Source organism: Lichenostomus cassidix, chromosome 8, assembly GCF_008360975.1.
Source record: "Lichenostomus cassidix isolate B80296 chromosome 8, HeHo_3.0, whole genome shotgun sequence".
Lineage (NCBI taxonomy): Eukaryota > Metazoa > Chordata > Aves > Passeriformes > Meliphagidae > Lichenostomus > Lichenostomus cassidix.
This window is the reverse complement of record NC_139489.1, coordinates 4,425,581-4,453,434: the sequence shown is the minus strand read 5'-3', so window position 1 is coordinate 4,453,434 and position 27,854 is coordinate 4,425,581. Positions and strand designations below refer to the sequence as shown.

At 48.6% G+C, this 27,854-nt stretch overlaps 4 protein-coding genes across 6 annotated transcripts; 1 reads left to right on the top strand and 3 right to left on the bottom strand.

The window, feature by feature from the left end:
- The first annotated feature begins 199 nt into the window (after positions 1 to 199).
- TMEM205 (transmembrane protein 205) lies at positions 200 to 18,037 on the top strand. Of its 2 annotated transcripts, none has more exons than XM_085067520.1 (3): positions 200 to 504; positions 594 to 757; positions 16,585 to 18,037. In XM_085067520.1, exons 1-3 carry the CDS (start codon positions 375 to 377, stop codon positions 16,888 to 16,890), a joined length of 600 nt encoding a protein of 199 aa, XP_084923646.1. In that variant the 5' UTR covers positions 200 to 374; the 3' UTR covers positions 16,891 to 18,037. The 2 variants fall into 2 exon arrangements, with proteins under 2 accessions (XP_084923646.1, XP_084923647.1); XM_085067521.1 differs by lacking the exon at positions 16,585 to 18,037 and adding an exon at positions 952 to 1,356 and having other exon boundaries at positions 206 to 504.
- TTC4 (tetratricopeptide repeat domain 4) lies at positions 1,746 to 8,768 on the bottom strand. The gene is made up of 10 exons (XM_085067519.1): positions 8,578 to 8,768; positions 8,383 to 8,500; positions 8,150 to 8,311; positions 7,376 to 7,453; positions 6,494 to 6,618; positions 6,142 to 6,228; positions 5,667 to 5,881; positions 4,442 to 4,523; positions 3,298 to 3,380; positions 1,746 to 2,442 (listed from the first exon to the last, which is right to left on the bottom strand). The coding sequence occupies exons 1-10, from the start codon at positions 8,662 to 8,664 to the stop codon at positions 2,343 to 2,345; spliced, it is 1,137 nt and encodes a 378-aa protein (XP_084923645.1). The 5' UTR covers positions 8,665 to 8,768; the 3' UTR covers positions 1,746 to 2,342.
- Positions 9,343 to 11,380, bottom strand: PARS2 (prolyl-tRNA synthetase 2, mitochondrial). 2 transcript variants are annotated; one of them, XM_085067517.1, is made up of 2 exons: positions 11,318 to 11,380; positions 9,343 to 10,781 (listed from the first exon to the last, which is right to left on the bottom strand). In XM_085067517.1, exon 2 carries the CDS (start codon positions 10,754 to 10,756, stop codon positions 9,344 to 9,346), a length of 1,413 nt encoding a protein of 470 aa, XP_084923643.1. In that variant the 5' UTR covers positions 10,757 to 10,781; positions 11,318 to 11,380; the 3' UTR covers position 9,343. The 2 variants fall into 2 exon arrangements, with proteins under 2 accessions (XP_084923643.1, XP_084923644.1); XM_085067518.1 differs by lacking the exon at positions 11,318 to 11,380 and adding an exon at positions 11,302 to 11,317.
- On the bottom strand, positions 16,795 to 26,333 carry DHCR24 (24-dehydrocholesterol reductase). Its single transcript, XM_085067514.1, has 9 exons — positions 26,019 to 26,333; positions 24,736 to 24,891; positions 24,201 to 24,306; positions 23,793 to 23,911; positions 23,439 to 23,702; positions 22,532 to 22,675; positions 21,393 to 21,590; positions 20,592 to 20,770; positions 16,795 to 19,016 (listed from the first exon to the last, which is right to left on the bottom strand). The coding sequence occupies exons 1-9, from the start codon at positions 26,247 to 26,249 to the stop codon at positions 18,863 to 18,865; spliced, it is 1,551 nt and encodes a 516-aa protein (XP_084923640.1). The 5' UTR covers positions 26,250 to 26,333; the 3' UTR covers positions 16,795 to 18,862.
- Between the last annotated feature and the right edge of the window lie 1,521 nt (positions 26,334 to 27,854).

The window sequence follows — 27,854 nt, the reverse complement described above, 5'->3', positions numbered from 1 at the left end:
CTCCCGGGCCAAGAGGCCTCTTTGATGGCGACAGCGTGGGCAAGTCTATTTGTTAGGGTTTTTCTCATCCCCTTTTTATTGACTTTCTGCTTGTTCCTGCTGCCAGGGGTCAGTCGGGGCGTTGGCTGGACTTTGCCAAAAGTCCACCCAAACCAGTTGGTTCCCAGGTGCTGATGCAGTGCCCTGCCCTGAGATATGAGGGGTTTGAACACTGGCTTTGCAGCCCAGACGGGTGTGTGGTTGTGGGGCTGGGATGGAGCTGTGCCAGCTCCAAAGCTTTTCCTGAGTAAGCACTTTGTGAACCTGAACTGCATTTGCCCTGTCAGCAGCAAGGTGACAGCAGTAACCACAGCCCAGCGCCGAGCTCGGGTGACATGAAGGGATCTGTCCCCATCCAGGACACCATGGCAAGCGACACGGAGCCCTCCAACACCATCAAACTGCTGCACCTGCTCTTCCTCTCCACCTCCTGGGGAATGCAGGTCTGGGTGACCTTCGTGGCTGGTAGGTTGGGCTCTGTGTGTGCTCTCTGCCCGGGGGGAGGCCCAGGGGAGGGGGCTTTGCCCCAGGACTGACCTGCTCTCCCCTTGTAGGGTTTGTGATGAGCAAGCACCTCCCTCGCCACACCTTCGGCTCCATCCAGCGCCAGCTCTTCCCCTACTACTTCCACATCAGCTCCACTTGTGCCTTCCTCAACCTGACCCTGTTTGCCTTGTCCCACCCCAGCGAGCGGCTCGGCGAGGAGCACACAAGCCAGGTAGGCTCCTCCTTTCCAAACACAGCCCAAACCCCTTCCTCTGCCCCACCGAGGCCGATTTGCAAACGCTGGAGATCCACATGGGGCTCTGGTTAAAAGAAGCCCCAAATTGCAGCAAGCCAGAGGGGCTGGGGGGACAAATTTACCCCCAGCACCCATGTGAGATGCTCACAGCAGGCTTTGCTCCCCTGCAGATCATCACCTTCTTGGTCTGCATCGCTGCCTCCGTGCTGAACACGCAGTGGTTTGGGCAGGTCACCTCGGACATGGTGGCCGAGCTGCACGCTGTGGAGCGCAGCCATGGCTTGGGGCAGGAGCTGGGGCTGGCAGCCAGCGAGCCCCGCAGGCAGCTCTGTGCCTCCAACCCCAGCTACCGGCAGCTGGCCCGGCAGTTCGCTCTCTACCACGCTCTGTCCTCCCTCTGCAACCTCTGCTGCATCGTGTGCAATGGGCTGAGCTTGTACCAGCTGGCTGCCCACCTCTCTGCCCTCTGAGGGCAGCACATGGCCAGGGGATGGCTGGCCAGAGCTCAACCCCTGCTGCCTCTCTGTGAAGCAACCCTGAGCTTTGGACATTAAACTGCAGCATCCTCAGGTGGAGATACTCTAGCTGTATTTGTGCTCGGTGCAGAAATTTGGGAATAGTGAAATGGAAATGTTTTCTCTAGAGCTGTCTGCAGCCAGTCTCCATGATGGAAGCAGGAGTGTTTTATGGCTGAACAGCTTTCTAATGCCCCATGCATTAGCTCTAAAGCTGCAGTGTATTCCTGCAGTTGCAGAGAGACTGCAGAAGAGAAAGAAATGAGAGATTGAGAATTACTTCTAATTAAAAGCCAAAAGCTCATACAGAAGTGCAGAAGACCCTGTATCTTGGCTGTACCAGTTAATGTAATGGATAAGGTTGTTTTGTTGGGGTTTACAACCAGTGTCTGTCATTCTCTTGTATTTCACGAGGCGAGAAAAAAAAAGTCTCATTCATTAGGCAGAAGTCAGTCTAGTTAAAATAGCCACGTTTATTGCAGGTTCTGTAGCATAGCCAGTGAGGTATCAAAAGGGTCAGTCAAACAGTGCTCCAAACAAAGAGCTCTGCTGTACCCTGGCCAGCAGCAGAGCCCAGCAGTGACAAAACAGCAGCTGCTGAGTCCCAGGCAGGAGCCTGACTGCATGCACCCTGCTGAAAGAGGCAGGTATCGCCCCAGGCCAGTGCTGTTAAACCCCAGCAACTACAGCCCACCTCCCAGGAAATCTGTGATTCTTCTCAGGTAAGGAAGCTCATTCCCAGCTGCTGTTACTGCAACCACAGCCAGTGTTTGGCACAGCTTCAGGTTTATTTCAAAACCACATGCAGCCTATCATAGAGGAGAGACCTTCTGCAAGCCAGCTGGGTTTCTTTTCAAACAAATAATCCCCTCTTGTTAGCCCTTCCTTCTCCTATGCTGCTCCCCTGGAAGCTTCCCCGTGTGCCAAGATTATTTTCCTCCCCTGAAGAGTGCAAGGTATTCTTGTTCAAGCAGAAGTCTGCAGCCTGGATGTAGGCTAACAAACAGCAGCCTCCTGCACAGGATTCCTTGTTTCATTCTTGCTCATTACAGTCGATGCACCTTCTTGCCAGAGAAGTATTTCTTGGAGAAAGGAGAATGCTTGGCAAATACCAAAACTGTCGGGGTCCCAGCCTTTACAAAATACCTGCAAAGATTAAAAGGAGTCATTGGCTCCCTTGTAGCTGGCCCAGTGTCCTGCAAAACAAGTGACTTCTGCCCAGCTCCATAAAGACTGACCTCCCAAAGGCTGGTGATTAGCAGAGCCTCTCGGAGCTGGGGCTAAGCACATCTGGGGAGGAGTGTTTTATGAATCAGCTCGTCTCCCAACAGCTTCTTTTAATTAAAGCAGCTGTTATTCTCCCTCTGGAAGAGGGCTCTTTTGCAACTGCCCTTACAGCCTGCAATCTGAGGGCTTATGGACACTGGTGAGCTTTATGGAGTGAAGGAGATCCCTCTCCCACTGCGGCAGACCGAGCCCCCCATGCTGTGCAGCTATGAGATGGTGCAACTCAACAGCACAGGCTGTACAGTAACTTTCTGGCTTCACAAACAGCAAATTCTTCTCCCTGCATAACAGCACAACACTTTAAAGGCAGTTTCAGAGGGGAACAGTGCTGCACGCTGCGCCAGAGGCTGCTCCCGCAGCAGTATGAACAGCAAGAGCATTGTTAACCTTCAACATGCTCTTTATAGGCTGCTGCCTTTTTATTTATTTTTTTTTTAAAGTAGTACTATGTAGATGGGATCTGGAATAGCCCTTCTGTGCTGCTCAGCTGTGCCCAGCTCCCTTTCCCATCTCCATCCAGTCCTGGAAAGAGTTGTTCATTTTTTGCAGGATACGTAAGTCGCTAAAGCCAGACACAAAATCCATGCAGGTTTATACCTTCAAGAGGTAGGACTATTAAGTCAGAGAAGAGTTAGGACTATTTTAAAACAAACTGGACTTCAAGCTCATACTTTTTGCCTTTTTTCCCCTGGACATGGTCAGGTAAAGCCTCACCTTTCGTGCTGCAGCATTTGTAGCAATGTATGTTCTGGGTTCACCTCATACATTTCTTCTCTTTCTCCATCTTCAAAATAGAGCTGGAGAAAAATTTGGGGGGTTATTAAATGCCTGAAGTACATGAAAGAAAATACTAAGCTGCTGAAAGCCCAGTAACAGCACACCATTATCACCTGGGGGTTTATCAAACTTCTGTGGCTTGACCTGACTGTGTCAGATGCAAAATTCAACTACGTAGAAATTGTTTTGTGTGAATTCCAACTTTTCCCTGTATAAACCAGTTTAGGTCCTCCTGGCAGTGGCAGCAGAAAGGCAAAATTCACTGGCTGCTCCTATGCTTTACCAATCCAAATCTAAGGGCTGCTTTTTAACAGGTGAAATGCAGCAATGTTATGAGATAAACTGAGTGGGTTTAGAGGTGTTTGAACAAAATAGAGTTGATTTAAGAGATTAAAACCCAGCAATGGTGCCTTAGGCTGTAAATACACACAGGTTTTAACCTGGAAAAGCACACAGCCATTGTCCTTTCAGACCTGTCTGCTCACTGAACACAAGGCTGTGCTGCTGCCTGGCACAGATGACACTGAAGTGGAAAATGAAAAATAAACATTCATATCCTTCTATGTACAGTTTCAGAAAAATTCTCAAAACCTTCTCCAGCCACAACTAACTCACAACCCACCTTTGCTAAAGTGTTAAGAGAGATATATTATCTTGATGTGATTATGTGCTTAAGTAACTCCACTTAGTTCTGAAAATAAGCTATTCTTTAAATAATATTATCTTATTTGTATTGAACAACTCCATGGTGCAATTAAAAAAAAACCAGGCAGCCTATCAGCTTGATGGTCTAAATCTTAATTATTGTTACAAAGATGGACTCTAAGCAGTATCTATAAATACCTTCTGTCAAAATACAACGTAAGTGGAAGACAACTTTCATTTTTGTAAGTGAATTCTGTCAGCATATGTGGGCAATGTTTGAGTTTATAGGTGAGGGTAGCTCTCTTGTTTCACATCTGTGTATGGTAAACAGATGCCAACACTTTCATACCCTCAAAGCCATGCACTTTCTCACTCCAGAAATAAAAAAAGCACAACACAACAACCCTGAAATCGAAGGAAAAATCAAACTTCTCACCTCAAGATTGTTGGGAAGGTATTTTTTTTCTAAATCCCAAGGAGGTAACTCAGCAAACATCACCATTAAATGATCAATAAACCTGAAAGCCAAAATACACTTGGTGAGCTCAGACCCAGTGCTCAGCTTCAATAACTTGTACCCTTGCCTTTGAATGATGGCAAAAATACATTAGCAAATTAAACAACAGACTTGAAAGTAAGTTTAGATCACTAATAGTTCCTTCCCTTCAAACTCATCACTTTCCCAATGAATTCAAGGCCTTGTTGTAACTAAGGTTATTGGCTTCAAACTTGTGCAGTGCAACAACAAATTATTTTTAACTTTACATTTTCACACTGAAAAAGATGTCAAAATAAACCACCCTGCATTTTGTCTAAAATGGATTTTCCTTTGACACAGTCCCATGCTTCACCAGATCAGAGTGATGAAAATATGTTTGTGTGTCAAAGGCTTCTTTATTTTGGTACTTAAGGCATGTTGGAGGCCAGTTTGTTCTAAAAATCCATTTCCACTTCCTTTACTCACAACAAGCCACAGTGAACACTACCATGTAAGTACTACAACTTTACTAACCTGCTTGCACTGTAATTTTGTCCTAAACTTATTAATAGATCTGAGGAACATGCCTTCCAACAAGCAAAAAGTTACAAATTCCAAGTTTGTTTAACACTGCAAGATCAGAAAATGAGGTTAACATCAAGGAGAATGGAATTCCCAGCTTGCCAGTCACTTGTTTAAAGTCTGGAAGGTCTGCAGCACTTCAGTCAGATCTGCTGAAAGCCCTAAGGAGAACTTTGGGGACACTGCTGGTTATGAGAGGTCCCCTTTGGAAGCTTTTAATAATCTTCCATCTTTTTTTCTGAGACACCATATTTGGAGGGCTTTAAAAAAAAAAGAATCTCTAAAATCCACATGTGTGGATGGGTCACAGGTATCACTGGCCACTAATTAACCACTGCTCTGAGCTTGCACTGCAAGCCCCTTTAGTCACCCTGGCTAAATGTGTTTGTCTGCACAGTAAATCTATGTAAATCACGGAATAATTCAGGTTGCAGAGGACCTCAGGAGGTCATCTAGTGCAGCCTCGTGCTCAAAAGCAGGGTCAGCTGTGTGATTAGAAATCTGGGAGTGCTTCACCAGCATGGCAGTGTTTCACTTGCTGCCTGTTCTCATTTGCTCAAACACCTCCTCTGTGCAAGAATGCTGCTGGCAGTGCATTTACCTGGAATTCTCATGAAAAGCCACAGTGAAATCTGTCTGCTCATGCTCAGGGTACAGGAAGAGGACAGGCCAGTTCAGATTGCCATCAGCATCCAAGTGCACCTTTGCCCCTGTGGCACTGTCAGAATGGAACCCATCTAAGGATATCTCAGCCAGGCCATCTGACACTTCCTCTTCTTCATCTGAAGGCTCAAGGACCAGCTTGATATTTCTTTCCTGGAGGAGAGGAAGTGGGAAAACAAAAATCAATCTAAAACCAGATATGGTGGGGAGAATGAGCTGCATTAGTTACCTAAAATTCAGAAACCTGGGAGCTGTGGCTAGAGCCATGCAGACAAGGAGAATCACGATTTTAACTCAATTTTTTGGCTCTAGCCCTCAAAAGCCAATATATGAGAACAAACTTTTAAAGACAAACAGGAGAGCTCTTAAAAAAACCCCAAACCACACAGAAACAACCCCTCTCAGTGACTCACCTTTATTGCTGCAAGCAAAGTTTCCTTTTGACACTGCTCCTTCCTCTCCATCGCCTTTGCTTTCCTGGCATCGCGCTCCTGAGTTCGCTGCAGGTGAGAAAAGGTTGCACCAAGGTCACACACAGCAAGTGACAGTCACTGCCCTTCCCTGACAATGGGTGCAGAAAGCAGTTTGGATCCCCAGGAAGGTCCCCAGAAATCAGTCTGGATCCCTGGGAAGGTCCCTCTCAACACACAGAACCACCACTCAGTCCTGTCTGGGGACATCCCATGACACAGAAACCTGGATGGAGCCCTCTTCCACCAAGGATCCCAAAGAGACAAGCACTGCAGGTGCTGCCTTAATATGTACCTTCAATTTGTCAGCTTTAGCTCTCATTTCCACGAGTTTTTTCTCTTTTGAGTCTATTTGCAAGCCTTCCTCACACCATGCTATTGCTTCTGAGAAATTCTTTAGCTCCATGTGACAGAGAGCTCCTGGAAGGATTAATATTGTAAGTTTCTGGTGTTGGAGTCAGTGTAACACTACTACACAAAGTGGTGGTTATAAAGGCAGTGTTTGGCCTGGCTTTTTCACTAAACTTTTTGTCTTGTGTTATCATGTCCAGTCACAGACTTCCAGCAGGTGGGTTGAAAAGCAAATCTAAAATATTTCATCAGTTCCTGTATCATTTAGACTCAGAAATCAGCAGAATTATGCTAGAAGCATCTTTTATATACCAAATTTTACCATTGTAATTAGCACTTCAGGATTTGTCTTGTTAGGAAAAATAAAAAGGGGATTTCTATGGAAAAAAGAAACAGACCCCAGAAAACAGTATTGTGGAAAACAGGAAAATTTATGCTGTACTCTACAGAAACAGGTCCAATGCCTCTGATAGATATAGGAGATGAAGAACAAAAGGATATTTTGATTGAAAATGCAAAGAAAAGGCAGAGCTGTGTTTTGACAAGAAACGGCAATAACAAAGCAAGTGATCTCTTCAAGTAACTGCTTTACCTTTCTGAAATTAATTCTGTCCAGAAAAAACTATAATGCCTACTCAGAATAACTTGACATTAATAAATGCACTTATTAAACACACAGAAACATGCAAGGAAACAAAGCAACATAAAACAACAGCTTGTTTCAGGGCTTGTAACAACAACAGCACAATCAGTAAAGTTAACATGAGCCAAGTGTTTGGGAAGGATGTCCTTTGTGCTCCACACAGCAACAGCAGCTTTAACTCACCTCTTATAATGGCTTTGAGATGGGTGGGCTTCAGCTTTTTGGCTTGGATGGCATCATTGAGAGCAGAACGGTAGTTACCTGTAAAGCAAGGAAAAATGCTCAGAACCTTTCACTTGTATCAAAAAATCCAACCAGACACCAAGGTGACAAAATAGTTTATGCAGAGATCCTATACTGCACCCTTTCAGTACTCACAGAGGGCCTACAAGAAAGATAAGAACAAACTTTTTAGCAGAGCCTGCTGTGACAGGACAAGGAGTAATGGGTTTAAACTAAGTGAGGGTAGACTTGCACTAGATATAAGGAAGAAATTTTTTACAATGAGGGTGGTGAGACACTGGCAGAAGTTGTCCAGAGAGGTGGCAGGAGCCCCATCCCTGGGAACATTGAAGGCCAAGTTGGACAGGGCTCTGAACAAACTTGTCTAGTTGAAGAAGTCGATGCTCATTGCGGAGGGATTGGACCAGAAGGGCTTTAAAGGTCAATCCCAGCCCAAACTATTCTATGATTCTAAAAACCACTGGCTGTGTCCTCTCCTGGAGCCAAGGCTCGAGCAGCAGGTAACAGCTGGAAGGAACAGAGCACAAACCCTGCACTCAGACACGGGCTGAAGTGAGCCAGGACTTCAGGGCTCAAGGAGTCCCTTTCTCACGGACAAGCCACTTACTCTGCCATATCACAAAACCAAAACAAACACAAAGGAAACCCCAGATGGGAAGGAAAAGCAGCTCTGGAGTGCAGAGCCGTGCTCCTAGGCGGCCGGAGGCCCCTTACCCAAGTGGAAATGTGCAGCCCCGCGGTTGGCGAGCAGCACCGCGTCCAGCTCGGCATCCCCGCTCCTCCTGCGCAGCCCCTCCGAGTAGGCAGCCACCGCTCTCCCGTAGTCCTTCTCCTTGAAGTACTCGTTCCCTTCGTTCTTGTACATCCTGGCCAGCTCTGCGGGGATGCAGGGGGGTCAGGCTGGCAGCGGGGAAGCCCCGAGCCCCATCGCCCCGCTCGGCGCGCACCTGCGGGGCTCTGCTCCTCGTCGAACAGCAGCGACTGCAGGCAGGCGAGCTCGGGCTGCCGCGCCGCGTCGATCTCGGCCGGGCAGCTCTTCATGAACATGGGGATGGCCTCCAGCTCCTGCGGACGGACAGACGGACAGGCACACAGCGCCCTGAGCTCGGCCCGCCCGGTCCCGCCCGGCCCCGCCGCCTCACCTGCTCCCACGTGTCGGGGTGCAGCGCTCCCCGGTACCGCGGCGCCTCCGGGGCTCCGGACACGCCGTCCCGCTCGGCCTCCGCCATGCTCCTGCTGCTCCTCCTTCTGCTCCTCCTGCTGCTCCTCCTGCTGCCGCCCGGCCCCGCCTGCGACCGCCCCCGCGGTATCAGGCCCGGCCCCGCTCCTTCCGACGAGCCCCGGCATCCAGCGGCATCGCACCGGCATCGGCATCTCACCAAACCCAGCATCCCACCGGTACCGGCATCAGCCCCAGCCCCACTCCTTCCGACCCCACGTCAGCTGGGTTATTAGGAATTCTTCATCAAAAAGGTTGTCAGGCATTGGAACAGCCTGCTCAGGGAAGTTTGATTGAGTTACCATGCCTGGAGGTGTGGATGTAGCACCTGGGGACATGGGTTAGTGGTGGCATTGGCAGTTCAGGTTAGCGGTTGGAGTCAATGATCTTAAAGGCCTTTTCCAACCTAAATGATTCTGAGATTTTATGACAGTGGTGCTGATGTCGCTCATGATTTCCAGATCTCAGACCCAGAATCTGTGGCACAGGGTGAGGTGACTCCCTCCAAGGAGCTCCCTGTGCAGTCATTGCTGCTGGGATGGCAGCAAGCTGTTCCAATGCCTCCACCTTCACAGGACATCTCTGCTCACCCAGAGCCATCACCAACATCCCACACATCCTTTTAAAGGAGCCAGGGCTGCTCAGATAAATTCAGTACAGCAGAGATAAGAGATTCAGAGACAAGACATTTAAAGGACTTGCACTTTACTCAGCAACTCAATGACCCCTTCTTTGGTGAGGAACAAAACCTCGCCAGCATTCTGATTCCAAACCTCAAAGACCGGGGGATCCTCACAAACCCTCTTCCCAGCTACAACCACGTAGGGATAACCCAGCTTATTGGCATCCTTCAGCCTTTTGCCAATGGTCAGCTGGGTCCGGTCGTCCAGCACTGAGTCGCCAGCGAGGTGGGGCAGTGCTTCAGCCACATCATCATACACCTGCTCCAGCTGCGCCACTCCCTCCTCCTCCTCCTTGCTGCCCCTCTTGGGGGGGATGAAGCAGAGCTGGTAGGGCGCGATGAGGCTCGGCCAGCGGATGCTGTCCTCAGTGGAGAGCACCTCGATGGAGGCCGCCAGGATGCGAGTGACACCCAGGCCGTAGCAACCCATTTCTGCCAGCTGGGGTTTGTTCTCAGCGGAGGAGAAGACAGCGTTGGCGACGGAGGAGTACTTGGTGCCCAGGTAAAACGTGTGCCCCACCTCGATCCCTTTGGTCTCAGTCAGTTTCTCCCCGCACGTGGGGCATGAAGTTTGCTCCCTGTTTAGCGTCTCCACGTTGGCTGCAAAATGTCCCTGAGGGCAGAGCAGCAGCCTGTCCTCGCCGACGTCTGCCGGGAGCTGGAACTCGTGGGACGTGGTGCCGCCGATGCTGCCTGTGGCCGCCTGCACCTTGACGAAGGGCAGGCCCAGGCGGGTGAAGAGGCTGCAGTAGGCGTCACACACCTGCTCGTAGGTGTGCCGAGCCGCCTCCTCGGAGGTGTCAAAGGTGTACATGTCCTTCATGTAGAACTCCCGGCTGCGCAGCAAACCGAAGCGGGGCTTGGGCTCGTCCCGGAACTTCCTGGTGACCTGGTAGAGGCGCAGCGGGAGCTGCTTGTAGGACAGGCCACCCTGTGAGGCCACCAGCTCTGTCACCACCTCCTCGTGCGTGGGGCCCAGGCAGTAGCTGTGGTTGTGCCGATCCACCAGCCGGAAGAGCTCAGACCCCATCTGGTCCCATCGGCCGCTGGCGCGCCACAGCTCCGCCGAGCACAGGCTGGGCAGGTTCAGCTTCTGCCCACCCACGGCCTGCATCTCCTCGTCCATCACCTTGATCAGCTTCTCCATGGCGCGGACGGTGGGCGGCAGGTAGCAGTAGCAGCCGGGGCTGGCGGGGTGGATGAGCCCTCCCTGCAGCATCAGCCGCTGGCTGCGGCAGGTTGGCTCGCCAGGCCGGCCCTCGGACCCTGCCTGACCACCCATGGGCAAGGCCAGCGGCTGGAAGAGCTGTGAGAGCAGCAGGCGCTTGGCCCTGCCCGGGGTGCCACCATGCCGGGCCCTGATGCCGCGCTGCCGGGCGCCCAGCGCCGGGAGACAGCACCTCCTCAGCAAGGCCTCCATGGTGGGGATGGTGAGGGTGCAGGGCCTGCGGAGGGAGAGCAGGACAGAGCAGGGGTCAGTGCTGACCGCACGGCGGGGCTCAGCACGGTCTGCGGCCACCCTGACACCCACACGTGTGCACCGCAGCTCACACGTACACACACACACCTCGGGGCACACACGGGAACGCTCTCTGGGATATAAAGGTATCCCTGCAGGACACGTGGACGCTGCACACCTGCACAACTGCACACGCACACAGGTGTGCACACCTGACGGCACCCCATCACACTGAGTGCCGCACGGGCACACCTACGTGCACTCACACACACCTGCACGCCTCCCGGGACACACAGGCACCCGGGCACGGGCACGCATGAACACCGCACGGGCACACCCGCACACACTCGTGGCTGCACACGCGGGAACACCTTCCTTCCGGGACATACAGGTACCCCACACGGTCACGGACGCGTGGGAATGCACACGCACACGCACATGCACACGGACACGCACACGCACACGCGCGCACACACGTGCAAACGCACACACGTGCACACTCACACTCGCGCGCGCTCTTACACCCGCGGGGGCGCGCGCCCGGCCCCGCCGGCACGGCCAATGGGGAGCCCCGCCCTGTCACGCGGGCGGACACACGCGACCATGGGCGGGGCGCGCCGCTCTCTATGGTTCCGCAAGGCGCGGCAGGCGCCACCTGCCGGGCGGGAGGAGTGGCTGCAGCGGGGGGGCGGTCCGGTGGCACCGGGACAGGGACAGGGACACGGACTGGTACAGGGAGCAGTGGCAGGGCTGGCACAGGGCCGGCGCCAGGATTAGGGCATCCCCTGCTAATTAACAAGGGCTTGGGAAGCTGTGTTGTCTGCAGCAGGCACCGCGAGTTCTCAGTGGAGCCACACTGCCCAGGTCAATGACCTGCTCAAAGCGCTCTATGGCAAATATTTCTGTTTGCCCCTGAGGAGCTGCGGGTTGGGAATGGCATCACCCCGGTCAAACTGCACGGCTTGGCCCTGGAGTTTCATTCACCAGTTCTTGCACAGCGTCCACCCTCACGTGATAGTAAAAAATAATAAATAAAGGCAGGACAGGACAAAAAGGGTCCTTGAAAGCGGTGAGCCCATCTGCTTACTCTTCCAGGCTCTGTCTTGGGGCAGGCAGCATGTCCTGAGTGTTCAGGGCAGAACCACTTGGAGGGTGCCTGAAGGAGGCCTGAGAGACGAAAACCCTTTTTCTTGTCTCATTCCATCTTTCTCCCATCCAGTCTGGCAGACAGATATCAGTGACCACCAGTGACCACCAGTGACCACCAGTGACCACCAGTGACCACCAGTGACCACCTCCACACTGCACTTTCCAGCTTCCTCCCTCAGCTCAGAGGGAGCTAAACATCTCTGAGAGCAATTGTGAGCACAGAGCAAAGTCCTCCACTAGAGGAGGAACTATCGCTTCAATGAAGAGTTAAATAATCCTGTTTAAATATAGGGAAGTAAGAATGATCGTTATTTTGTTTGAAAATGAGATTTGAAGAAATCTTCACAATTCTTCTGTAATGGATTTGAAGAAATCTTCATGATTCTTCTATAAAGGGAAATCCTCATGTGCACTCCTGTTGACAGAGGGCTGGAAATGGGCAAAAGCAAGGGATTAAAGAGCACGTCTTTGGTGCTCCGGGTTATTTAGAAGCATTAAAGTAATTTAACAGTCGAGCCAGTTCTACGAGGTGACTCAACATCCTGTGTGCCCAGAGGGACCTGTGGGAGTCCCTCAGCAGCTCAGTGCTAGGGCTGGGATCTGGCCCAGGTTTCCTGGCTGTGAGAGAGCAACTTCCCTCCCAGACCAGCCTTCACTGGTTCTGTCAGGCAATTACTTCTCCCTGCATGTTTGCCACCACAATTAGACAAGCACTGCAAATGCTGCTTGGGAGAGGTGCTGTGGCTGTCTCAGAGGCTGGAGGATCAGGATGTATCCCTGTGGGAAGGGAATTTGCTCACACCTTGGACATCCAGGTGCTGCTGTGTGTCCTGCAGGACCTCCAGAGCCACACTGCAAATCCCTTTGTCCCTCTCCTGCTTGCCCAGGAATTGTGAGATTTTCACGAGGTGGTTCAGGATGGGAGAGTTGTCTCCATTTCTATTGTTGGAGCCAGGGAAGTGAAACACATTTCCACCAGTGACTTATTACCTGCTGTGCTGATCAAAGGGACAAAACCATCTTGGATTGATTTGCTGGGGCAGTGCTTTAACCAGGAGATGTGGTCTGTGGGGAAAGCTGATCTCTTATTAAATCAGCAGACAGGACAGAATGCAGGGCTCAGGCTCAGGGGTTATGTGCCTGAGAGCCTGTCTGTGCTCCTTATTTTTTCCAGCTGTGCTGGGAGAACCTAATAAAGGTACTGCTGTCCCTGCAGCTTTTCACCAAACTGCTCACCCGCTGCTTTGCTGGGGCTGATTTATGGCATTGGGGCCAAATGCATGGCCTGGGAGGGATATGCCCTGCACGTGGTGAGACTGAGGGGCTCAGCTCCTGTCTGGGGCCTCCTTCTTTGCCCCAAGGGATTTCCGGGAGGAAAAATGCTGAGGATGGGGGAGAAGATAAATGAGACCAAGCAGGCAATAGCAGCTGCCTTGAATAAGTCCCTGGCACAGCACCAAAGCCGTCAAGGGGTCAGTGTGAGAGTAGCCACAGTCCTGGATCCCCACTGGGGTGGTGGAAAATGGTTCTTCCCTTTCCAGCAGCATCACCAGGTAGCACGAGGTGAGGGCTGGGGAAGAGAAGGCAAGGCAGGTGAGAGGCCAAGTCATTCGGTGGTCAAATCTCTCCCCATCCTGCAGAGGATTTGGAGTTTGGGCTTGAGGTTGGCACAGAGTGGTGGCACATCCCATCCACCCCTGGACGTGCTCTTATACAGCTTGTAGGGTGTGTGACCCCACAGTGCTGGCTCACACCCCAGCTCACTAATCTGATCCCCTCCAGGGATGTTACTGTAACTGCACAACTGTAGGACAATGTTTTCCTGCCAGAGGAGTGGTGGCTACAGGTCCTGTCTTTGATTTGCCCCTCGGGGAGTTGCTGGGGGATATAAAATTACTGCACACCCCCTGCACCCTGGCAGTTACCCAAGGTGCAGGTGCTCCCTCCTGGGTAACCCCTGGGTGCTTTCAGACAGCTCCTCCTGAGCAGACACCACTTAGTCTTTCCTTGCCATGACACTGCTGTTTTCCAGCCCCTGCACACAGGAGGGGACATTCCCTGGGGAACTGGGACGCTGGGTGCCACGGTGATGGTTGCCATGGCAAGGGCTGCCACCATCCTTGTGGTCCTTGGGGACCAGAGCTGTCAGCATGTGGCTGCAGGCAGTCCTGGGGACATGGGCAGCCAGATGAGAGCTGGATGTGTGGGGAGAGCTGGACTTACTGATGTAGCTCTTCTCATCTGGATTGCTTGTGCCTGCTGGGAAACAGCTTCTTGCACAGGGACTTTTTGCCCATGATGGTTCAGGACACCCAGCTCAAGCTGGGAGCATCCTGGTGGAAGCACAGGATGTGGGTACAGAGCACCCACCATGGAGCACACACTGCCCACAGGCAGGTGAGCCTGGCAGGAGCTCAGCAGTGACCACATTACCTCTGCCTGCATCCTCAGGCCGTTGCCCTTTTCAAGGGATGCTTGGACAACCCTTCCCATTACTTTTGCTCTGTTTCACCTGCAAGCAAGCAGATGCACTTCATGGATGAGGGCGGCTGGGTTTGAGTCCTTTTAGGTGCCAGGAGCTCCTTGTATCCTCAAAAAAAGTCATATTCTGCTGCTTAAAAACCAGTTTTTCCTCTAGCAGCATCAGCAGCACATTGCAGAGCCAGTGCAGGTAGGAACCCTTCCCTTAGTACCCATTCCTGGAGCTGTATTCATCTTGGCAGGTTCCCCACAGAGAACCAGAACAAAGCCTAAAGGGCTAAAAGCAGACAGGGAAAGCTTTAGTCTGAAATAGTCCACCTTGGCTAGGGATAAACAGCAGGAATCCACATGGCTTCTCTCCTTTATCCAGCTGAGTGAGGAACAGGCAGCTTGAAAGAGGTCAAGACATCTTCGTAATTGGTGGGGAACTTTCCGATTACACTTGAGTGGGGAGGTTGTGACACAGCTGCCCTTCACTGCAGCTGGCAGAAGGTGACTGGTGACTGTGCTCAAGCTTGCAGAGATAATCGACTCTTTATGGCCTGCTGTGGCCAGAAGTGCTCCTGGAGGAGACTGGCTGGGCTCTCACCGGTTGCTGTGTCCTCTCCTCCCTCCCCTGCTCCCTTTGGCTGACATGGGTCACCAGCTATTGTATCACTTGCTGAGGTGAGCAGCTCTGGTGCTGCTACAATCAAACTGGTGCACAGGGTATCTCCCAAACTGGGGGAACCTCAGGAGGAGCCAGGAGATGCCAGGAGCTTGCAATTCACATGGCAGTGGCTGATGGGACCTGGACAGGCCCAGGAGCAAAGGACAAGATAAAGTGCTGGAATAGCACCACAGCTTCTCTGGGATAGATATAGAGGATAGGCAGCACAACAGAGAAGATTCCCTATCCTCTCTCTGCCTGGCTGAACATGGTGACTTAAAGGAGGGGGGCAGTGACACTGCAATTGAGTAGCAATAAACTATTTTCAGCCTGGATTTTATAGAAATTACACATTCAGAAGAGGATGCCACATCTTGCACAACCTCCCATGCAAGGTGTACTGGCACAGACAGCTCACTCAGGGTTAAACACGTCCTTTCAAACACTGCCATGACTTACAGGAGTTGCTCATACCTGTTATGGGTGGTGTTGCAACACCTGAATAGCCCCAGGTCCACCACTACAACTCCATAAAGAACTGGGTCTGAAAAAGTGCTACTATAGCAAAGCAGAGCAGGGAATGAAAACCTGGAGGCGATGAAGAAAGTGAGATGAGCAGAAAATGTCAGTAGCAACAAAGGGTGGCCATAAAAATGTACTGGGAGCACGCTGGTTCTCCTAGAGTTAAGTTTTATCAGGTCTTGTACAAGTGTTTAGACCAGACAGGAATAATTAAATCTAGGTGTAATTACATGTTAGTTGTGGCTGATTAAGTATGCTAATTAATCTGCAATTATCATTTGGTGGGGGGAAGATAATGGAACACAGGTAAAACTGCAGCGATTCAAGGAAATCCTGGCTATTGTTCTGAAGGAGAAGGTCTCTGAAGGGAAATGCCTGAGCAGTGATGTGGGTGAGGGAGGGTACAGAAATGCTGCTGGGGCAACAAAGGAGGGTTGTGAAATGCAGCCCAAGCCAAGGCCAGCCCAGAATGTGATTAAAGCAATGCAGGGCTTTGGCACCTGAACTGCAGCTTCAGCAGGGCTCAGGCACTTGGCTTTCAGGAGAGAGCCTGGGAGCTTCTCCCTGGGAAAAGAGCACTTGTGGGAGAAGGTGTAGCAGCTGTGATCCAGGGAGGGGCAGGAACACCTCCCACTGAGCCTACCAAGCTGCCATGAAGGCATTTATCAAGGAGACAGAAGAGGTGGGTGCGAAATTCCTCAGGATGGAGAGTGCACTGAGTCTTCACTCTCATTTTCAGCTGCTCATTCGAGGCAGGGATTAGATTTATTAGCATGAAATGAGAAGAATGAAGTAACTACCCATGTCAATGGGTAGCACCGAAGTCCAAAATGGGGGTTTGTCCTCCTTGGAAAAAAATGTCACAGGGAAAGAATGAGGTGGAGGGGGTAAAAAAATCAGGATAATTGGCATAATGAAGCTGTGTGGAGCTAGTGGGGCCCAACTGATGGGTTAAAGACTCAGCTATGAGGTGTTTCTTTTATTGCAGGTGTGTCTTGGGGCAAAGATAAGTGAAGGCTCACAGACTTCAAAGACATTCCTACAAACATCACCTCCCACCACCCCCTCACAATGCCTTGGGTCTCTTACACCCAGACTTTTCTCAGTAATCGCTGGCCATGTGGAACGACACAAGAAGCACGAGAGAAATGATAAACAGCTGTTGAAAAGCAAGAAATCACTCCTGAGAAGACACCCCTTGGAACAGTACGCTGGCCAGAGCTTTATTTTCAACAGCCCGTACAACCAAAAATCAAGAGCAACAGCAATTATGTGTGTGCATGTGTGTGACTGACACAGTGCAGTACCCAATCAGGGCATACAAAGTTTGCCAATAAATTAAGGAATGAAAAAAACAAACACAGTGCATACCTAAAGATCATCAGTACATAAGTGAAACACAGCCTAAGTAGAAGTATTTGCATATCCTCTAGCTGTTTGAACATTGCCCTTTCAAAGCTAACCAAACCATTCTTGCTCTGTGCAGACTATCATACAAGCACTGGGCTAAATCGAAGCTTCACCCCAGGGACAACTCCCTCGTAGGGGCAGGAAGGCAGGTCACACCCTGAGAATCAACACTTGCCTTCCTGTGTACCCCTGGTGCAGCCAGGAGGTGTGGCAGACACTCCTGGATCACTGACACAGCTCCACGGCTCGGGCAGCACTGAGGACACTCTGCACTGGCTGTGTCTCCCCAAGGAATGCTGCCCCTGTGCAGGATTTGAGGGGGTGCCTTACTTGCACACCGTGTGCATCACTGAGTTACAGCCCAGGCTTATTCCTGCTACTGCTTTATCATTGGTTTCATCTGGACCTTAAACATCCATCTATCAATAAATAAAATCATTGGTTTAGCAAGCATAATAAAATTACACCTCCCACTGGTAACTGTTTGAGAAGTTCTCCGTGTTACCCCCTACACAAGCCTCAAGAAAATGACTTTCTTTTCCCTCAAGCTCAGTCAGGTTTCAAGTAACAATCTTCAGTACTGCTTGGACAAGACACAGGCTTGGTTTGGAACTGTGATTCTGGCTACGGGGTCAAAACATTTCCACACTTCTACACTCAACTGTATCAAGTCCATGACTGTGCCATTTTCACCTGCGAGCAGCAGAAGAGGGAACTAACAGTGCTTGCTGTTATTTCCTCTCCAGGTGACTGAAACAGTCCTTTTACAAAGCCTATCAACCTAACCCAGCTAAAATGAAAAGCAAAAATGTCACTCGAGTCAGAACCAAAGCCTGTGTGTATCAAGACTCACATCAAGAGTTCTTATCCTCAGCCACTTGCTCTAACAAACCTTGTAAAAATGCAGCCTTGACTTCCTTCTCCTACTGGCCAGGACAGAACAGTCTGAGATAAGCCATATCTTCCTCCAACTGAGTACTTATAAGGCACTAAAATTAAGCCACAACCAAAAAACCCCAAAAAGCACAAACCCAAAAGAAACCCAAATAAACTGACCCACAAGGAAATTAAAATTTGGCTATATGAAATAGCAGCAATTTTTTTTCAGTGGTCTACAAAGCCAGAACATTGATACTTTGGGGCAAAAAAACCAATGCACTGTTGGCCAACTACAAAATACCTAAAAACCTACATCCATTCGCACTTCATAATCAAAATCAGTACAAATCTGATAGGCACAAGTAAAAAGCATCTTCTTCACACCTCAATGCTCAGTTTTCCAACAGAAGCCATGGCTGGGGAGCTCAGCTGCCATGCAGGACAATTCAAGCAGCACAGCAGCACCACCACACAGCCACAGGATGACGAAATGTGGATGAGCCACTGCAGAGCTGCTCCACAGGATACTGACTGGAGGCAAATGTTTTTAACAACATGATTAATTAGACAATGTGTTCAGCTTTGGCACCTATTTCTGAGCCCTCCCTCCTGTTTTCAAAAGTAATGTTAAATATAGCTATGGTACACAGCTGCTGTAACTCCAGTGTCTACATCCATTCTCATTATTTTTCTTCTGCTTGGAAATAGGTGAATTCACCTATGTCACTACATTAGATACAAAGGCTAGCACTTCAGATTTCTTAAAAACAATCACTCTGAGTTTGGAAAACTGGTTGTAAAACATACGAAGGAATACTAAACATAAATGTGTGTAAAGCAGGAATTCATACCTTTAAACATCAACAAGAATGAGCTTATTTGGAGAGCAATAAAGCTTTTTTTTTTTTTTAAAGGATATACTGACTAGCTATAGGTAAATTCCTCTTTCCCTGATTGCTTGGTGAGCTCAGCCAGGCTCAGTGCCTTGCAGCTTTGCAGATTTTGTCATACACTTCTGGAAAGGCATCCTTGCAATTCATCTGCTCCCTCAGCTTGTGGTACAATGAGCCATCAAACATATCCCAGAACTCCTCACGGGTCATGTAACAATCTGCATACAGCATCTGGAAACTGCAGAGAAGGGAAAAAGAAGAGACAGAGATTCAATATTAATTGAGCCACAAGATTTCAGACAGAATATGAAAAAAAAAAAGATTCAGTGCAAGCTGTGAATAGCAAATATTTATCAAAACAAAACCATCAAAAACGCTTTTCAAAAACAAGCAAATATAATTGCTCACATGAATTATGCTGGGACACTCAGTCAATTATGTTTTGTGGATTTAGTATTTTTTTCTGCATGTTTTCTTAGGATCCATGGAGGGGTAGAGTCAGAATCTCGTATTTGCCTGCATTACAAAATCCACTCAAGATGGATGTAACAATACACCCTTTGACTTTTTCATTTCTTTGGACATTGAGAGTAGAACTAGGAAGGCAAGACACCACCAAATGAGAGCAGGCCAAGAAGATAAATTCATAGTGTAAACAAAGCAAAGTGTAACAAAGGTCCATTTACAAATTAAATCCTATTTCAGCTGTGGACTCTTACTCACTTCCATTCTGTGCTCTCTACACTGCAGCTACCATCAGAGTACAGCAGCAAAACACAACCTAACATAAAAGCTCTATTGTTTTGTGTGATTACGAAACTGGAAGATTAAGCATTTATCCATTGTTCATTTCCCAATGACAGGTAGAAAACAGACCAAACTCTGTCAGTACAGAGCTTTAAATTAAAAGCTTAATTCCAAGTTAATGAAAAAAAAGCTTAAAATTGACTTTGGGTTGCTTTGTTCTCTGGCAAATCACTTCTTGCAGCTCAAAGTCATTTGCAGTCCCTAAATCATCTCGAAGCAGCCTCGCCATTACAGCTCAGCCACATGGGACATGATCACTGTTAGACTGAGAAGTAGGTCAAAATAGAAATGGGGATAAATGATACTGATGGTGTAAAAATACTGTGTAGTTGCTTTTTGTTCCTGAGAAACCAGCCTGTGGCTGCTTCTCCACTGACACCACTCCAGCAAATTAGGCTGGCTCGAGTCCGTGACAGATGGTGGCACATGCCTCACGCCCACTGTGGTCCTGTGTAATAAGAGCTGAGGCAGGGAAAAGGAAGCTCTGGAACACAAGTTTTGAGGGAGGAAAGAATGCCACCAGCACACAGGGACTGACTGCAGGGACAGCCAAGGCTGGCCCCCTGGGCAAGGACATCCTGGTGCAAGGACATGGCAGAGCTGCATGATGCTGCAAGGACTGCAGGGAGAACAGTCCCAAGGGCAGGCAGGGAAGCTGTCCAAACTTTTGGGATTCCTGAATCATGTATTCCAAGGATGTATCTTGTAGCAGTAGACTCCCAGAGCAGACTGAAGCTAAAAGGTGACCTGAAGTCACCCACTTCCCAGCTACACTGCAAGAACTTCAGCCAGTGTGTCCTTTTGTTTGGTTTTGCAATCAAATAATAAAGTGAAATCATATTTAAAACTGAGAAATAATAGAAATTTAAATTAGTTTTCAATTGTTGTGGTTGTTAAATTATTGCAGTATTAAATATTAAAGTTCTGTGGGATTAAATAACTGTGATTAAACCATATGGGTTTAATTATATGACATTATCACTATTCTGAGGAGTGGGATCCTTACCCATGCACACTTCTTACAAACTTTTCCATTTGCCTCATGGAAGCCCTGGCTTCAAATTGTTTCCTTTTGGGCTCTCCATAAGCTCCTATATCCACGTAGAGTTCTGCTTCATTTCCTTTGGGATGGACCATACCAGGATTGTTGGGCAATATGAAAGGACATAACCAAAGAGGGTACACCTGCAGGGGCAAGAAAACACTTTATCACTTATTTTTCAACACAATAATCCTTTAAGATCTTTAATAAATATGACAAAATGAAGAGTTAAGAGAATTTCTTCCCAGTCTAGGATTAAAACCCTTCTCCTTAAATATTTAAAATTAAAAGGAAAAAAAACCCACAAACAAACCATCCCTGATCCCAAAGCAACAAGTGAATAAACATTTGGAGAAAAAAGAGAAGAAAGAGTTTTCTTTTCCAGGTCAGTCCAAAATTGAAATTCCACACTAACTAAAATAAATTCAGAAATAAAAGCAAGGAAGATAAATGAATCTCCACAGCTGGTGCTTAGTGAGACCACCAATCATTTTAGATAAAGATCATTTCAAGTTTTACTAAGTGATAAAATCTTTTAGAAGTGTTGGCTTCTACCAAAGTTTAAATCTTTTATTTAATTCTTTTCCTTTTCAGAAAGCTGTGTTCATTTCTGCTGCAGCCTTGCATCATGGTCTCACAAAGTACTCCCCAGGACACAAAAATGACCTTTTACTCAAGCAGAGTATCATGTCTTAAGATCAACAGTCACAGTCCTTATCACAAACAACCCAAGATTTGCTGCGTTCCAAAAAGATGTTTTCTTACATTAAGGTCAACGTGGAAGGTCTGGATAGATTTTTCAAGGCTCTTCATGGGCACCAACATGTCCTGCACAACGTGGTGTTGCTCGTACAGCTTTCGAATGGCTTCTCCTTGGGTGAGTTTTAACAGAGAGATTTTTGGGGGAACCATCCAGCCAAACAGGTAACGGAACACAGGGTTGTTGCCAAAAGGAATGATATCCTTCAAAGGGGAGAGACAGAGAGTTAGACTGAAGAATGTGTAAGCAGACCAAAGGAACACTTCAGAATCCTCAGAGCAACACTAAGCAATAAATTTAATTGCTGATACTTTTTGCTAAAGTACTATAACACAAATATGAGGAAATCAGAGGGGCCTGGGCTGCACTTGGCTCCAGAGCTCTGCCCCAAGCCTCCTCTGGTTACCACTGTTTTTCAGTCAAATGAATCACAACACACCCAGCCCCACATACTTTCAGAGAATAAAGTTCAGAGAGCAACAGGCTATTATCTTACAACAGGGGAGGAGTGCGCAAGGAGCCAGACTTACAGAACTCTTGCAAGAATAACCACCTACAAGGTCACTTCTCAAAAGCATTTTAAAGCTGTAAAATTTTAATTAATTCCTGCACAGCTAACTCCTGTTTAACTTCTGCAGGAGCTGAAAGGATCTGGTATCTTACTCCAGATATTTAAAATGTAGTAAAAGGACTATTTCAGAATGTCAAATAAAGTTTTACATAACTACACATCACAACAAACACATTTATGAAATTCCAAGTAATGATCTTACTACATAATTGCTTTAGGCAGGGCAGTTTTTCAGCCATAATTTCATATTCATATTTTTTCCACTGTCTGAATTTGAAAATCACTCATCAGGTACAAAAATTTAATGCTGAAATACATACTTAAGGCCTAAATTCAGAAAAGCACTAAATCAAAAATTAGGCGTTTGTGATACAATGCCTTACATGTGAAGAAGCGTCTTTGGATTTGCTTTACCCAAATGCAGGACTTGTGAATTTGCCATAAACTTCGCTGTTTTTTTCTGCCATGAAAGACAGAAGTTGCTGCCAAGGGGAAGAATGTACATTGTACCTACACTGGGAAAGGGCAAAGTACCTTCCTGCAGATACATTTGAATTTTGGAACTGGTCTTACTTGGAGCTCCCAGAAGATACTGCGAGTATGTCTGTGGTAATAATGTCTGGAAGGAATGTATTCTATTCCAGTCCTGTCAGCTTTCAAATACTTCTCCACATGCTTAAAGAACCATGGCTTGTAGTAGTTGCCAATTCTGTTTATCTAAAAGAAAACATGCATTCATTAGATAACAGTTACACCTTGCTAGACAACACAGAATATCCCCGAATTCCCCTCCTGTGAGGAATCTCTGTTATACCCTCTGTGACAGTGTGGATGAGACTGTCACAAGGCATCTAGGGAGCCTTCACTCCTCCACCTGCAAGGCTCCTTATTACCTTTCTTGCCATTAAGGTTTAAGTAAGGCTTGCTAAGGCTTGCCACTGACAAGCAATTTAAGAGCCCATGAATGTGATAGAACTGGATTCCGAAAATGCCAATCTCTAAACCCACCACTAATCCAAAATATCACATGGCAGAAAAGAAACATCCAGGTGGAGGGTTGCTTGAACACTTAGCATGACTCTCCTGTACATGTCCCTGATGTGTTTTTATTAACAGAATTAAAAGCTTGCTGGGAAGAGAGTTACTCTGAATAACTGCAGTTCAAAGCAGGATTGTTCAGTGTATGAGAAAAGATCCTTCTCTTCTTCCTCAGGTACTGCAGTGAAGAAGCTGTAGACTGAATTATTTGCTAGAACAATTAAATCAGTGGGTCATTTCTCATCAATTAAAGAGCTTTAGAGAACAGACTCCATCATAGTAGCAAAGGGCTGTAATTTAAAATATGATGGACAGATCTAACTTTTAATCCTATCTTAAGAGATTGTTCCAATTTTATAATGATTTTATACTGGCATCTAGTACAGCTTCAGTTAGACTCTGGGAGTATTTTATTCATTGTGAATAACTTCCCTTTAGTTACCTTGCTTTGCTCAGCTTCATCAGTCAAGACTCCTGTCATGATGACTGCTTCATCCAAAGAATACAGAAGTCCTTCCACGAAACTATTCTCCTTTTTCTTAGACTCTTCAGTGAACTTCTCACAAATCTTCTGCAGTCCTCTCACTGGCTCATAATGTATTTTGACATATTTCTTGGCAGGAATCATTTTTATTTCTGCTGCAACCAGGAAACCCAGAGTACCACAAGACCAAGGCACTGCATAAAATAGGTCTGAGTTTTCAGTCTGCAAAAAGTATGTCATACTAAATCATATATCCACACCGATAACTGTCAATGACATTGTAAATGATAGCAAAGTAACATTTTGTCTTACTGGTGAACATCTCACAAGGCTTCCATCAGCAAGAACAAGTTCATAGGCCACACAGGTGTGCTGAAAAAGTCCATAGATATGGGATGAAGACTCAATGCCAGTTCCCATGATCAGGCCACCTTATCAAGAGAGCACACAACAAATCAAATGAAACACACTCCAAAATGTGGGTGATTTGTGAGAGCAGAACCCCATTTTTTAAGCTCTGAGCATGATTTTTTAGAGTATTAAAAAAAAAAAAAGAGGAAGTGCTTATAACATAAATGCCACAAAGAACATACGGTTTAACGGAGTATTTCTAAAACCTTTAAAACAATGCAATGTTTTACTGCATAAAAAACCTTATGCAGCCTTGCAGCAAAAGTGCAGCAAAATCAGTGAGTCTCCTGTCATGACAACGACCCTTACCTACTGTGAGATCATCAAGCTCTGGTACCACAGGAATAGTCCATCCCATGGGATTCAGGTGTGCAGTCAGCTGGCCCATGGACACCAAAGGCTCCACACGAACAACCTAAAAAATGCAAAAAAAACCCCTCCAGCTCTCAACAAACATAAATTAAGAGTTCAGCATTAAAGATGACAAAATATGGCTAACCGGATACACTCCCATCTGCTATCAGATCTCAGAGACTCACTTTCCTAAGAGTGCTACTAAAAATAGTGGGAACTGTTTAGTGATTCCTCCTCTGCCTCAACATCTTGCTGCTCAATGCCCAAACCCATAAATCAATCTGGTCTTTTAGGCTTCAGCACATAAAAGCCAAGCAGTTCCATATGCTGGGTTTTTCAGATAGAATGATCCAAGCATTGTAAAACCTGAAATTTGATGGGTCTGCTACAAAATTTTGTTCTTTGTGGCACTGAATCTCTTCAGCACTGAATACTGCAAAGAAAGCTGTAAAATCCATTATCATGAATGCTTTGTGACAGAATTTGTTACCTGTCTTTCACTGTCCACTTCCAGGACATCCATTAAGTTGATCATGATGTTCTTATGGATCTTCTTGTACTTCCCAACCCGAAGTGACACAGTCAGCCAGCCAGGCCTGCCTGTGCACATGTATCTCTTGCTGCCTTCCTTCTTCCATTCTCGAACCTGTAAGAGCCAACAACTGTCAGAGCAGGGATGCTTTGGAAGTCTCTCTGCAGACCTCTGAACTTCTAAATAAAGTGCCACCAGAATGGTTTAGTTATGTAGAGGAAGCATTTCTAATATCCTGTAGTTTGGGGTTTTCTTTTGGGGAGGGATTCAGAAGACTCTAAGAGAGAATTAAAAAAACCCACAGGAAAACCTCCTCTAAGGGAGGTATTATCACTGTTATAATCTTAGTTCTACTCCAAAACACACAAAAAGTGACCTGAGCTTGCAAATGAACAGGCAAAGAGAGAAAGCCTGGTCTAGTGGAAGTAACCTGGTCTAGAGGATGATGTCCCATGGCAGGGTGGGGTTGGAATGAGATGACTTTTAAGGTAACTTCCAACCCAAAACCCTCTAGGGTTCTGTGAAAAGTTGAGAAGGAAACACATATGCCATACGTTTGAGCCATGAATTCTGCAAAGCCACAGTGGTTAACACCTGGAGAACAAACAATTGGAGCATTTTCTTCAAAGCTGAGTTGCTACAACAGCTGGTAAAAAAAAACCCATGAACAACCCCAAATCCTCAGAGAATAACTCCATTCACATTAATACCCATCTGTGAGGAATCGGAGAGACCAGGAAGGAAACAGAAGCAGACGTGACAGAATCACCACAAATACCAGCGAGCACAGAAACATTACAGACATCTGGGTAGGGGAAAAGTTTAATCTCCCCACCAACCATCCCCTGGAACTGGCAGTGCCGAGCAGCAGGGCGTGAGTGGTATCAAAACCCGCTTGAGCCTGCCGTTCAGAGCCTGGTGTTTCCATGTCGCACACACGTGTGTCCCTGAGCCTGCTGCGTGTCCACAGCACATCCCCGAGCATACCGCAGTGCGAGCAGCCGCACAGCCACACGGAGCGAGTTCCAGAGGAGTTCCAACGGGACAACAACCCTACAGGGGGCTGAATCCCCCGCTGGCGTTTATTCCTTTGCTTCTCCCCGCTCCGGCTGGACTTTGCCGCGGGTGCGGAATGACGAGGGGGAGGATGCGGGCGCGGGATGACAGAGAGCGGGATGGGGACACGCTCTGCTATCACAAAGCCGTGGTACCCGGGGCTCCCGGGTCCGGTCAAGGCTCACCTGCGCTTGGATGTGCCGGACGCGCTGGGCGTGCTGCCGCGGGGCGCTGTGGAGGCGCCAGACGGCCCATGCGCGCAGCTGGTAGTAGATGTCGAAGAGGATGGATAGCGGCAGGAGGAAGAGGCAGACGAAGACCCAGCGGTGGTGCACCAGCACGGCCTCCAGCCCGCGGTGCCGCACCCACAGCAGCAGCAGCAGCAGCCCCGCGCCCACCGACCACAGAGCCGACATGGCGCCCGCCGTCCAGCCGCGCTCTCTCACGGCCGCGGGGACCCCGCCATGCCGCGCCCGCCGCTCGCGCGCTCGCCGCCCGGGCCACGCCCCTCCGCCCCCATTGGCCGAGGCGTGAGGCGAGGGGAGGGCAGCGACCAATAGGGGAGCTCCGCGGAGATCGGACCAGGCGCTGAGAGCGCCGATTGGCTGCGCGCGGCCGGCCCCGCGCTCCCCTCATCGCCGCGGCCGCCGGGCCCCCCCGGGGCGGGGGTGTCACCGGCTGGGTGTCACCGGCTGGGGACAGGGGGGGAGCGGGGACAGACCCCGGGCAGGGCTGGGAGTGCGGACCGGGGAAGGGTCATACCCCCGGGAAGGGCTGGGGGAGCCGGGGCAGACCCCCGGGCAGGGCTAGGGTCTGAGCCAGGGGATGCAGGGCACGGAACAGGGGCTGAGGCAGAGCGGACCCCTCCCTCAGGGCTGGGGACATGCCCATGGTGGCCAGTGTTCCTCGGGCAAGGGCTGACCCTGGTGCCTCTAGGCTGGGGTCTGGAGCAAAGCACCTCCGCATCCCCCACTGGTGCATCCCGATGGCGTTTCAGGTACCAGAGAACCTAGCAGTGCTGGTGATTCCCACAGAAAGTCCAAAGCACCATGCAGTTCCATTTCTAGAATAAAGAAAGGGACACCTCTCTCCAAAACATGGCTTGCTCTCCAAAACCCTGGCAGAAAATTCCTGTCCATGATGGAACCATGTGACAGAAGATAAATAAAGCCTGTGAGAAAGACGAGGCTTTGTGAAAAGATGAGGCTTTGTTTTTTGAAGCTAAAATCCCTCAAGGGATGTGGAGCTTGAGAGGACAGTGACAGAGGTCCGGTGACAACCCCAGGGGGTCCTGGCACAGCCAGTGCCATCAGGGACCCTGGAATGGCAGAGACTTTGCCACAGCACCGCTGGGTTCAGAGAGCAACATGGAATCAGGATGTTCCATGAGAACTCTGCCATGCTGATGTAACACAAGTGTCGGGTGGTGCCTCTTCCTCTTTGCCAGCGGGAGAAATGCTCACCTCGGCTTTAGATGATAGATAGCTGGGAGATGGTTGGGAACTCCAGACTGGGAGGGATCAAGGTTCAGAGCTCAGCTGTGGCAGGCCAGCCACACCTTACAGCCTTCTTCAGACAACTTTGTTTTGAACCCCACTTCATGATTTCGTGGACTAACAGAGCAGTTTGGGTTGGAAGTACCTTAAAGATCACCTAATTCCCATCCTTCTGCTTTGGGCAGAGCCACCTTCCATTAGAACAGGTTGCTCAGGTCCCCATCCAACTTGGCCTGGAACAATTCCAGGAGTGGAAGTTTTGGCACACTGCTTTTATGGGTTTTGTCCCACGCTTTTATTGAAAGACCAGTCTGGAACTTCACAGCCCTCATATTTGGAAATGGCCTCCTGATTTCCAGACTTAATTTATTTTCAGCCAAATTATATTTGTTGCACTTGTGCCTAGACTGATCAGTAGCTTTTCTTCCATCTGAGCTGCTTGATGGTATCTGCTTTTATTTATCAGTTCATCTGCTGACTGAAATTAGTCCCTATGCCCAAATGGAGGTTATTTTAACCTCTCTG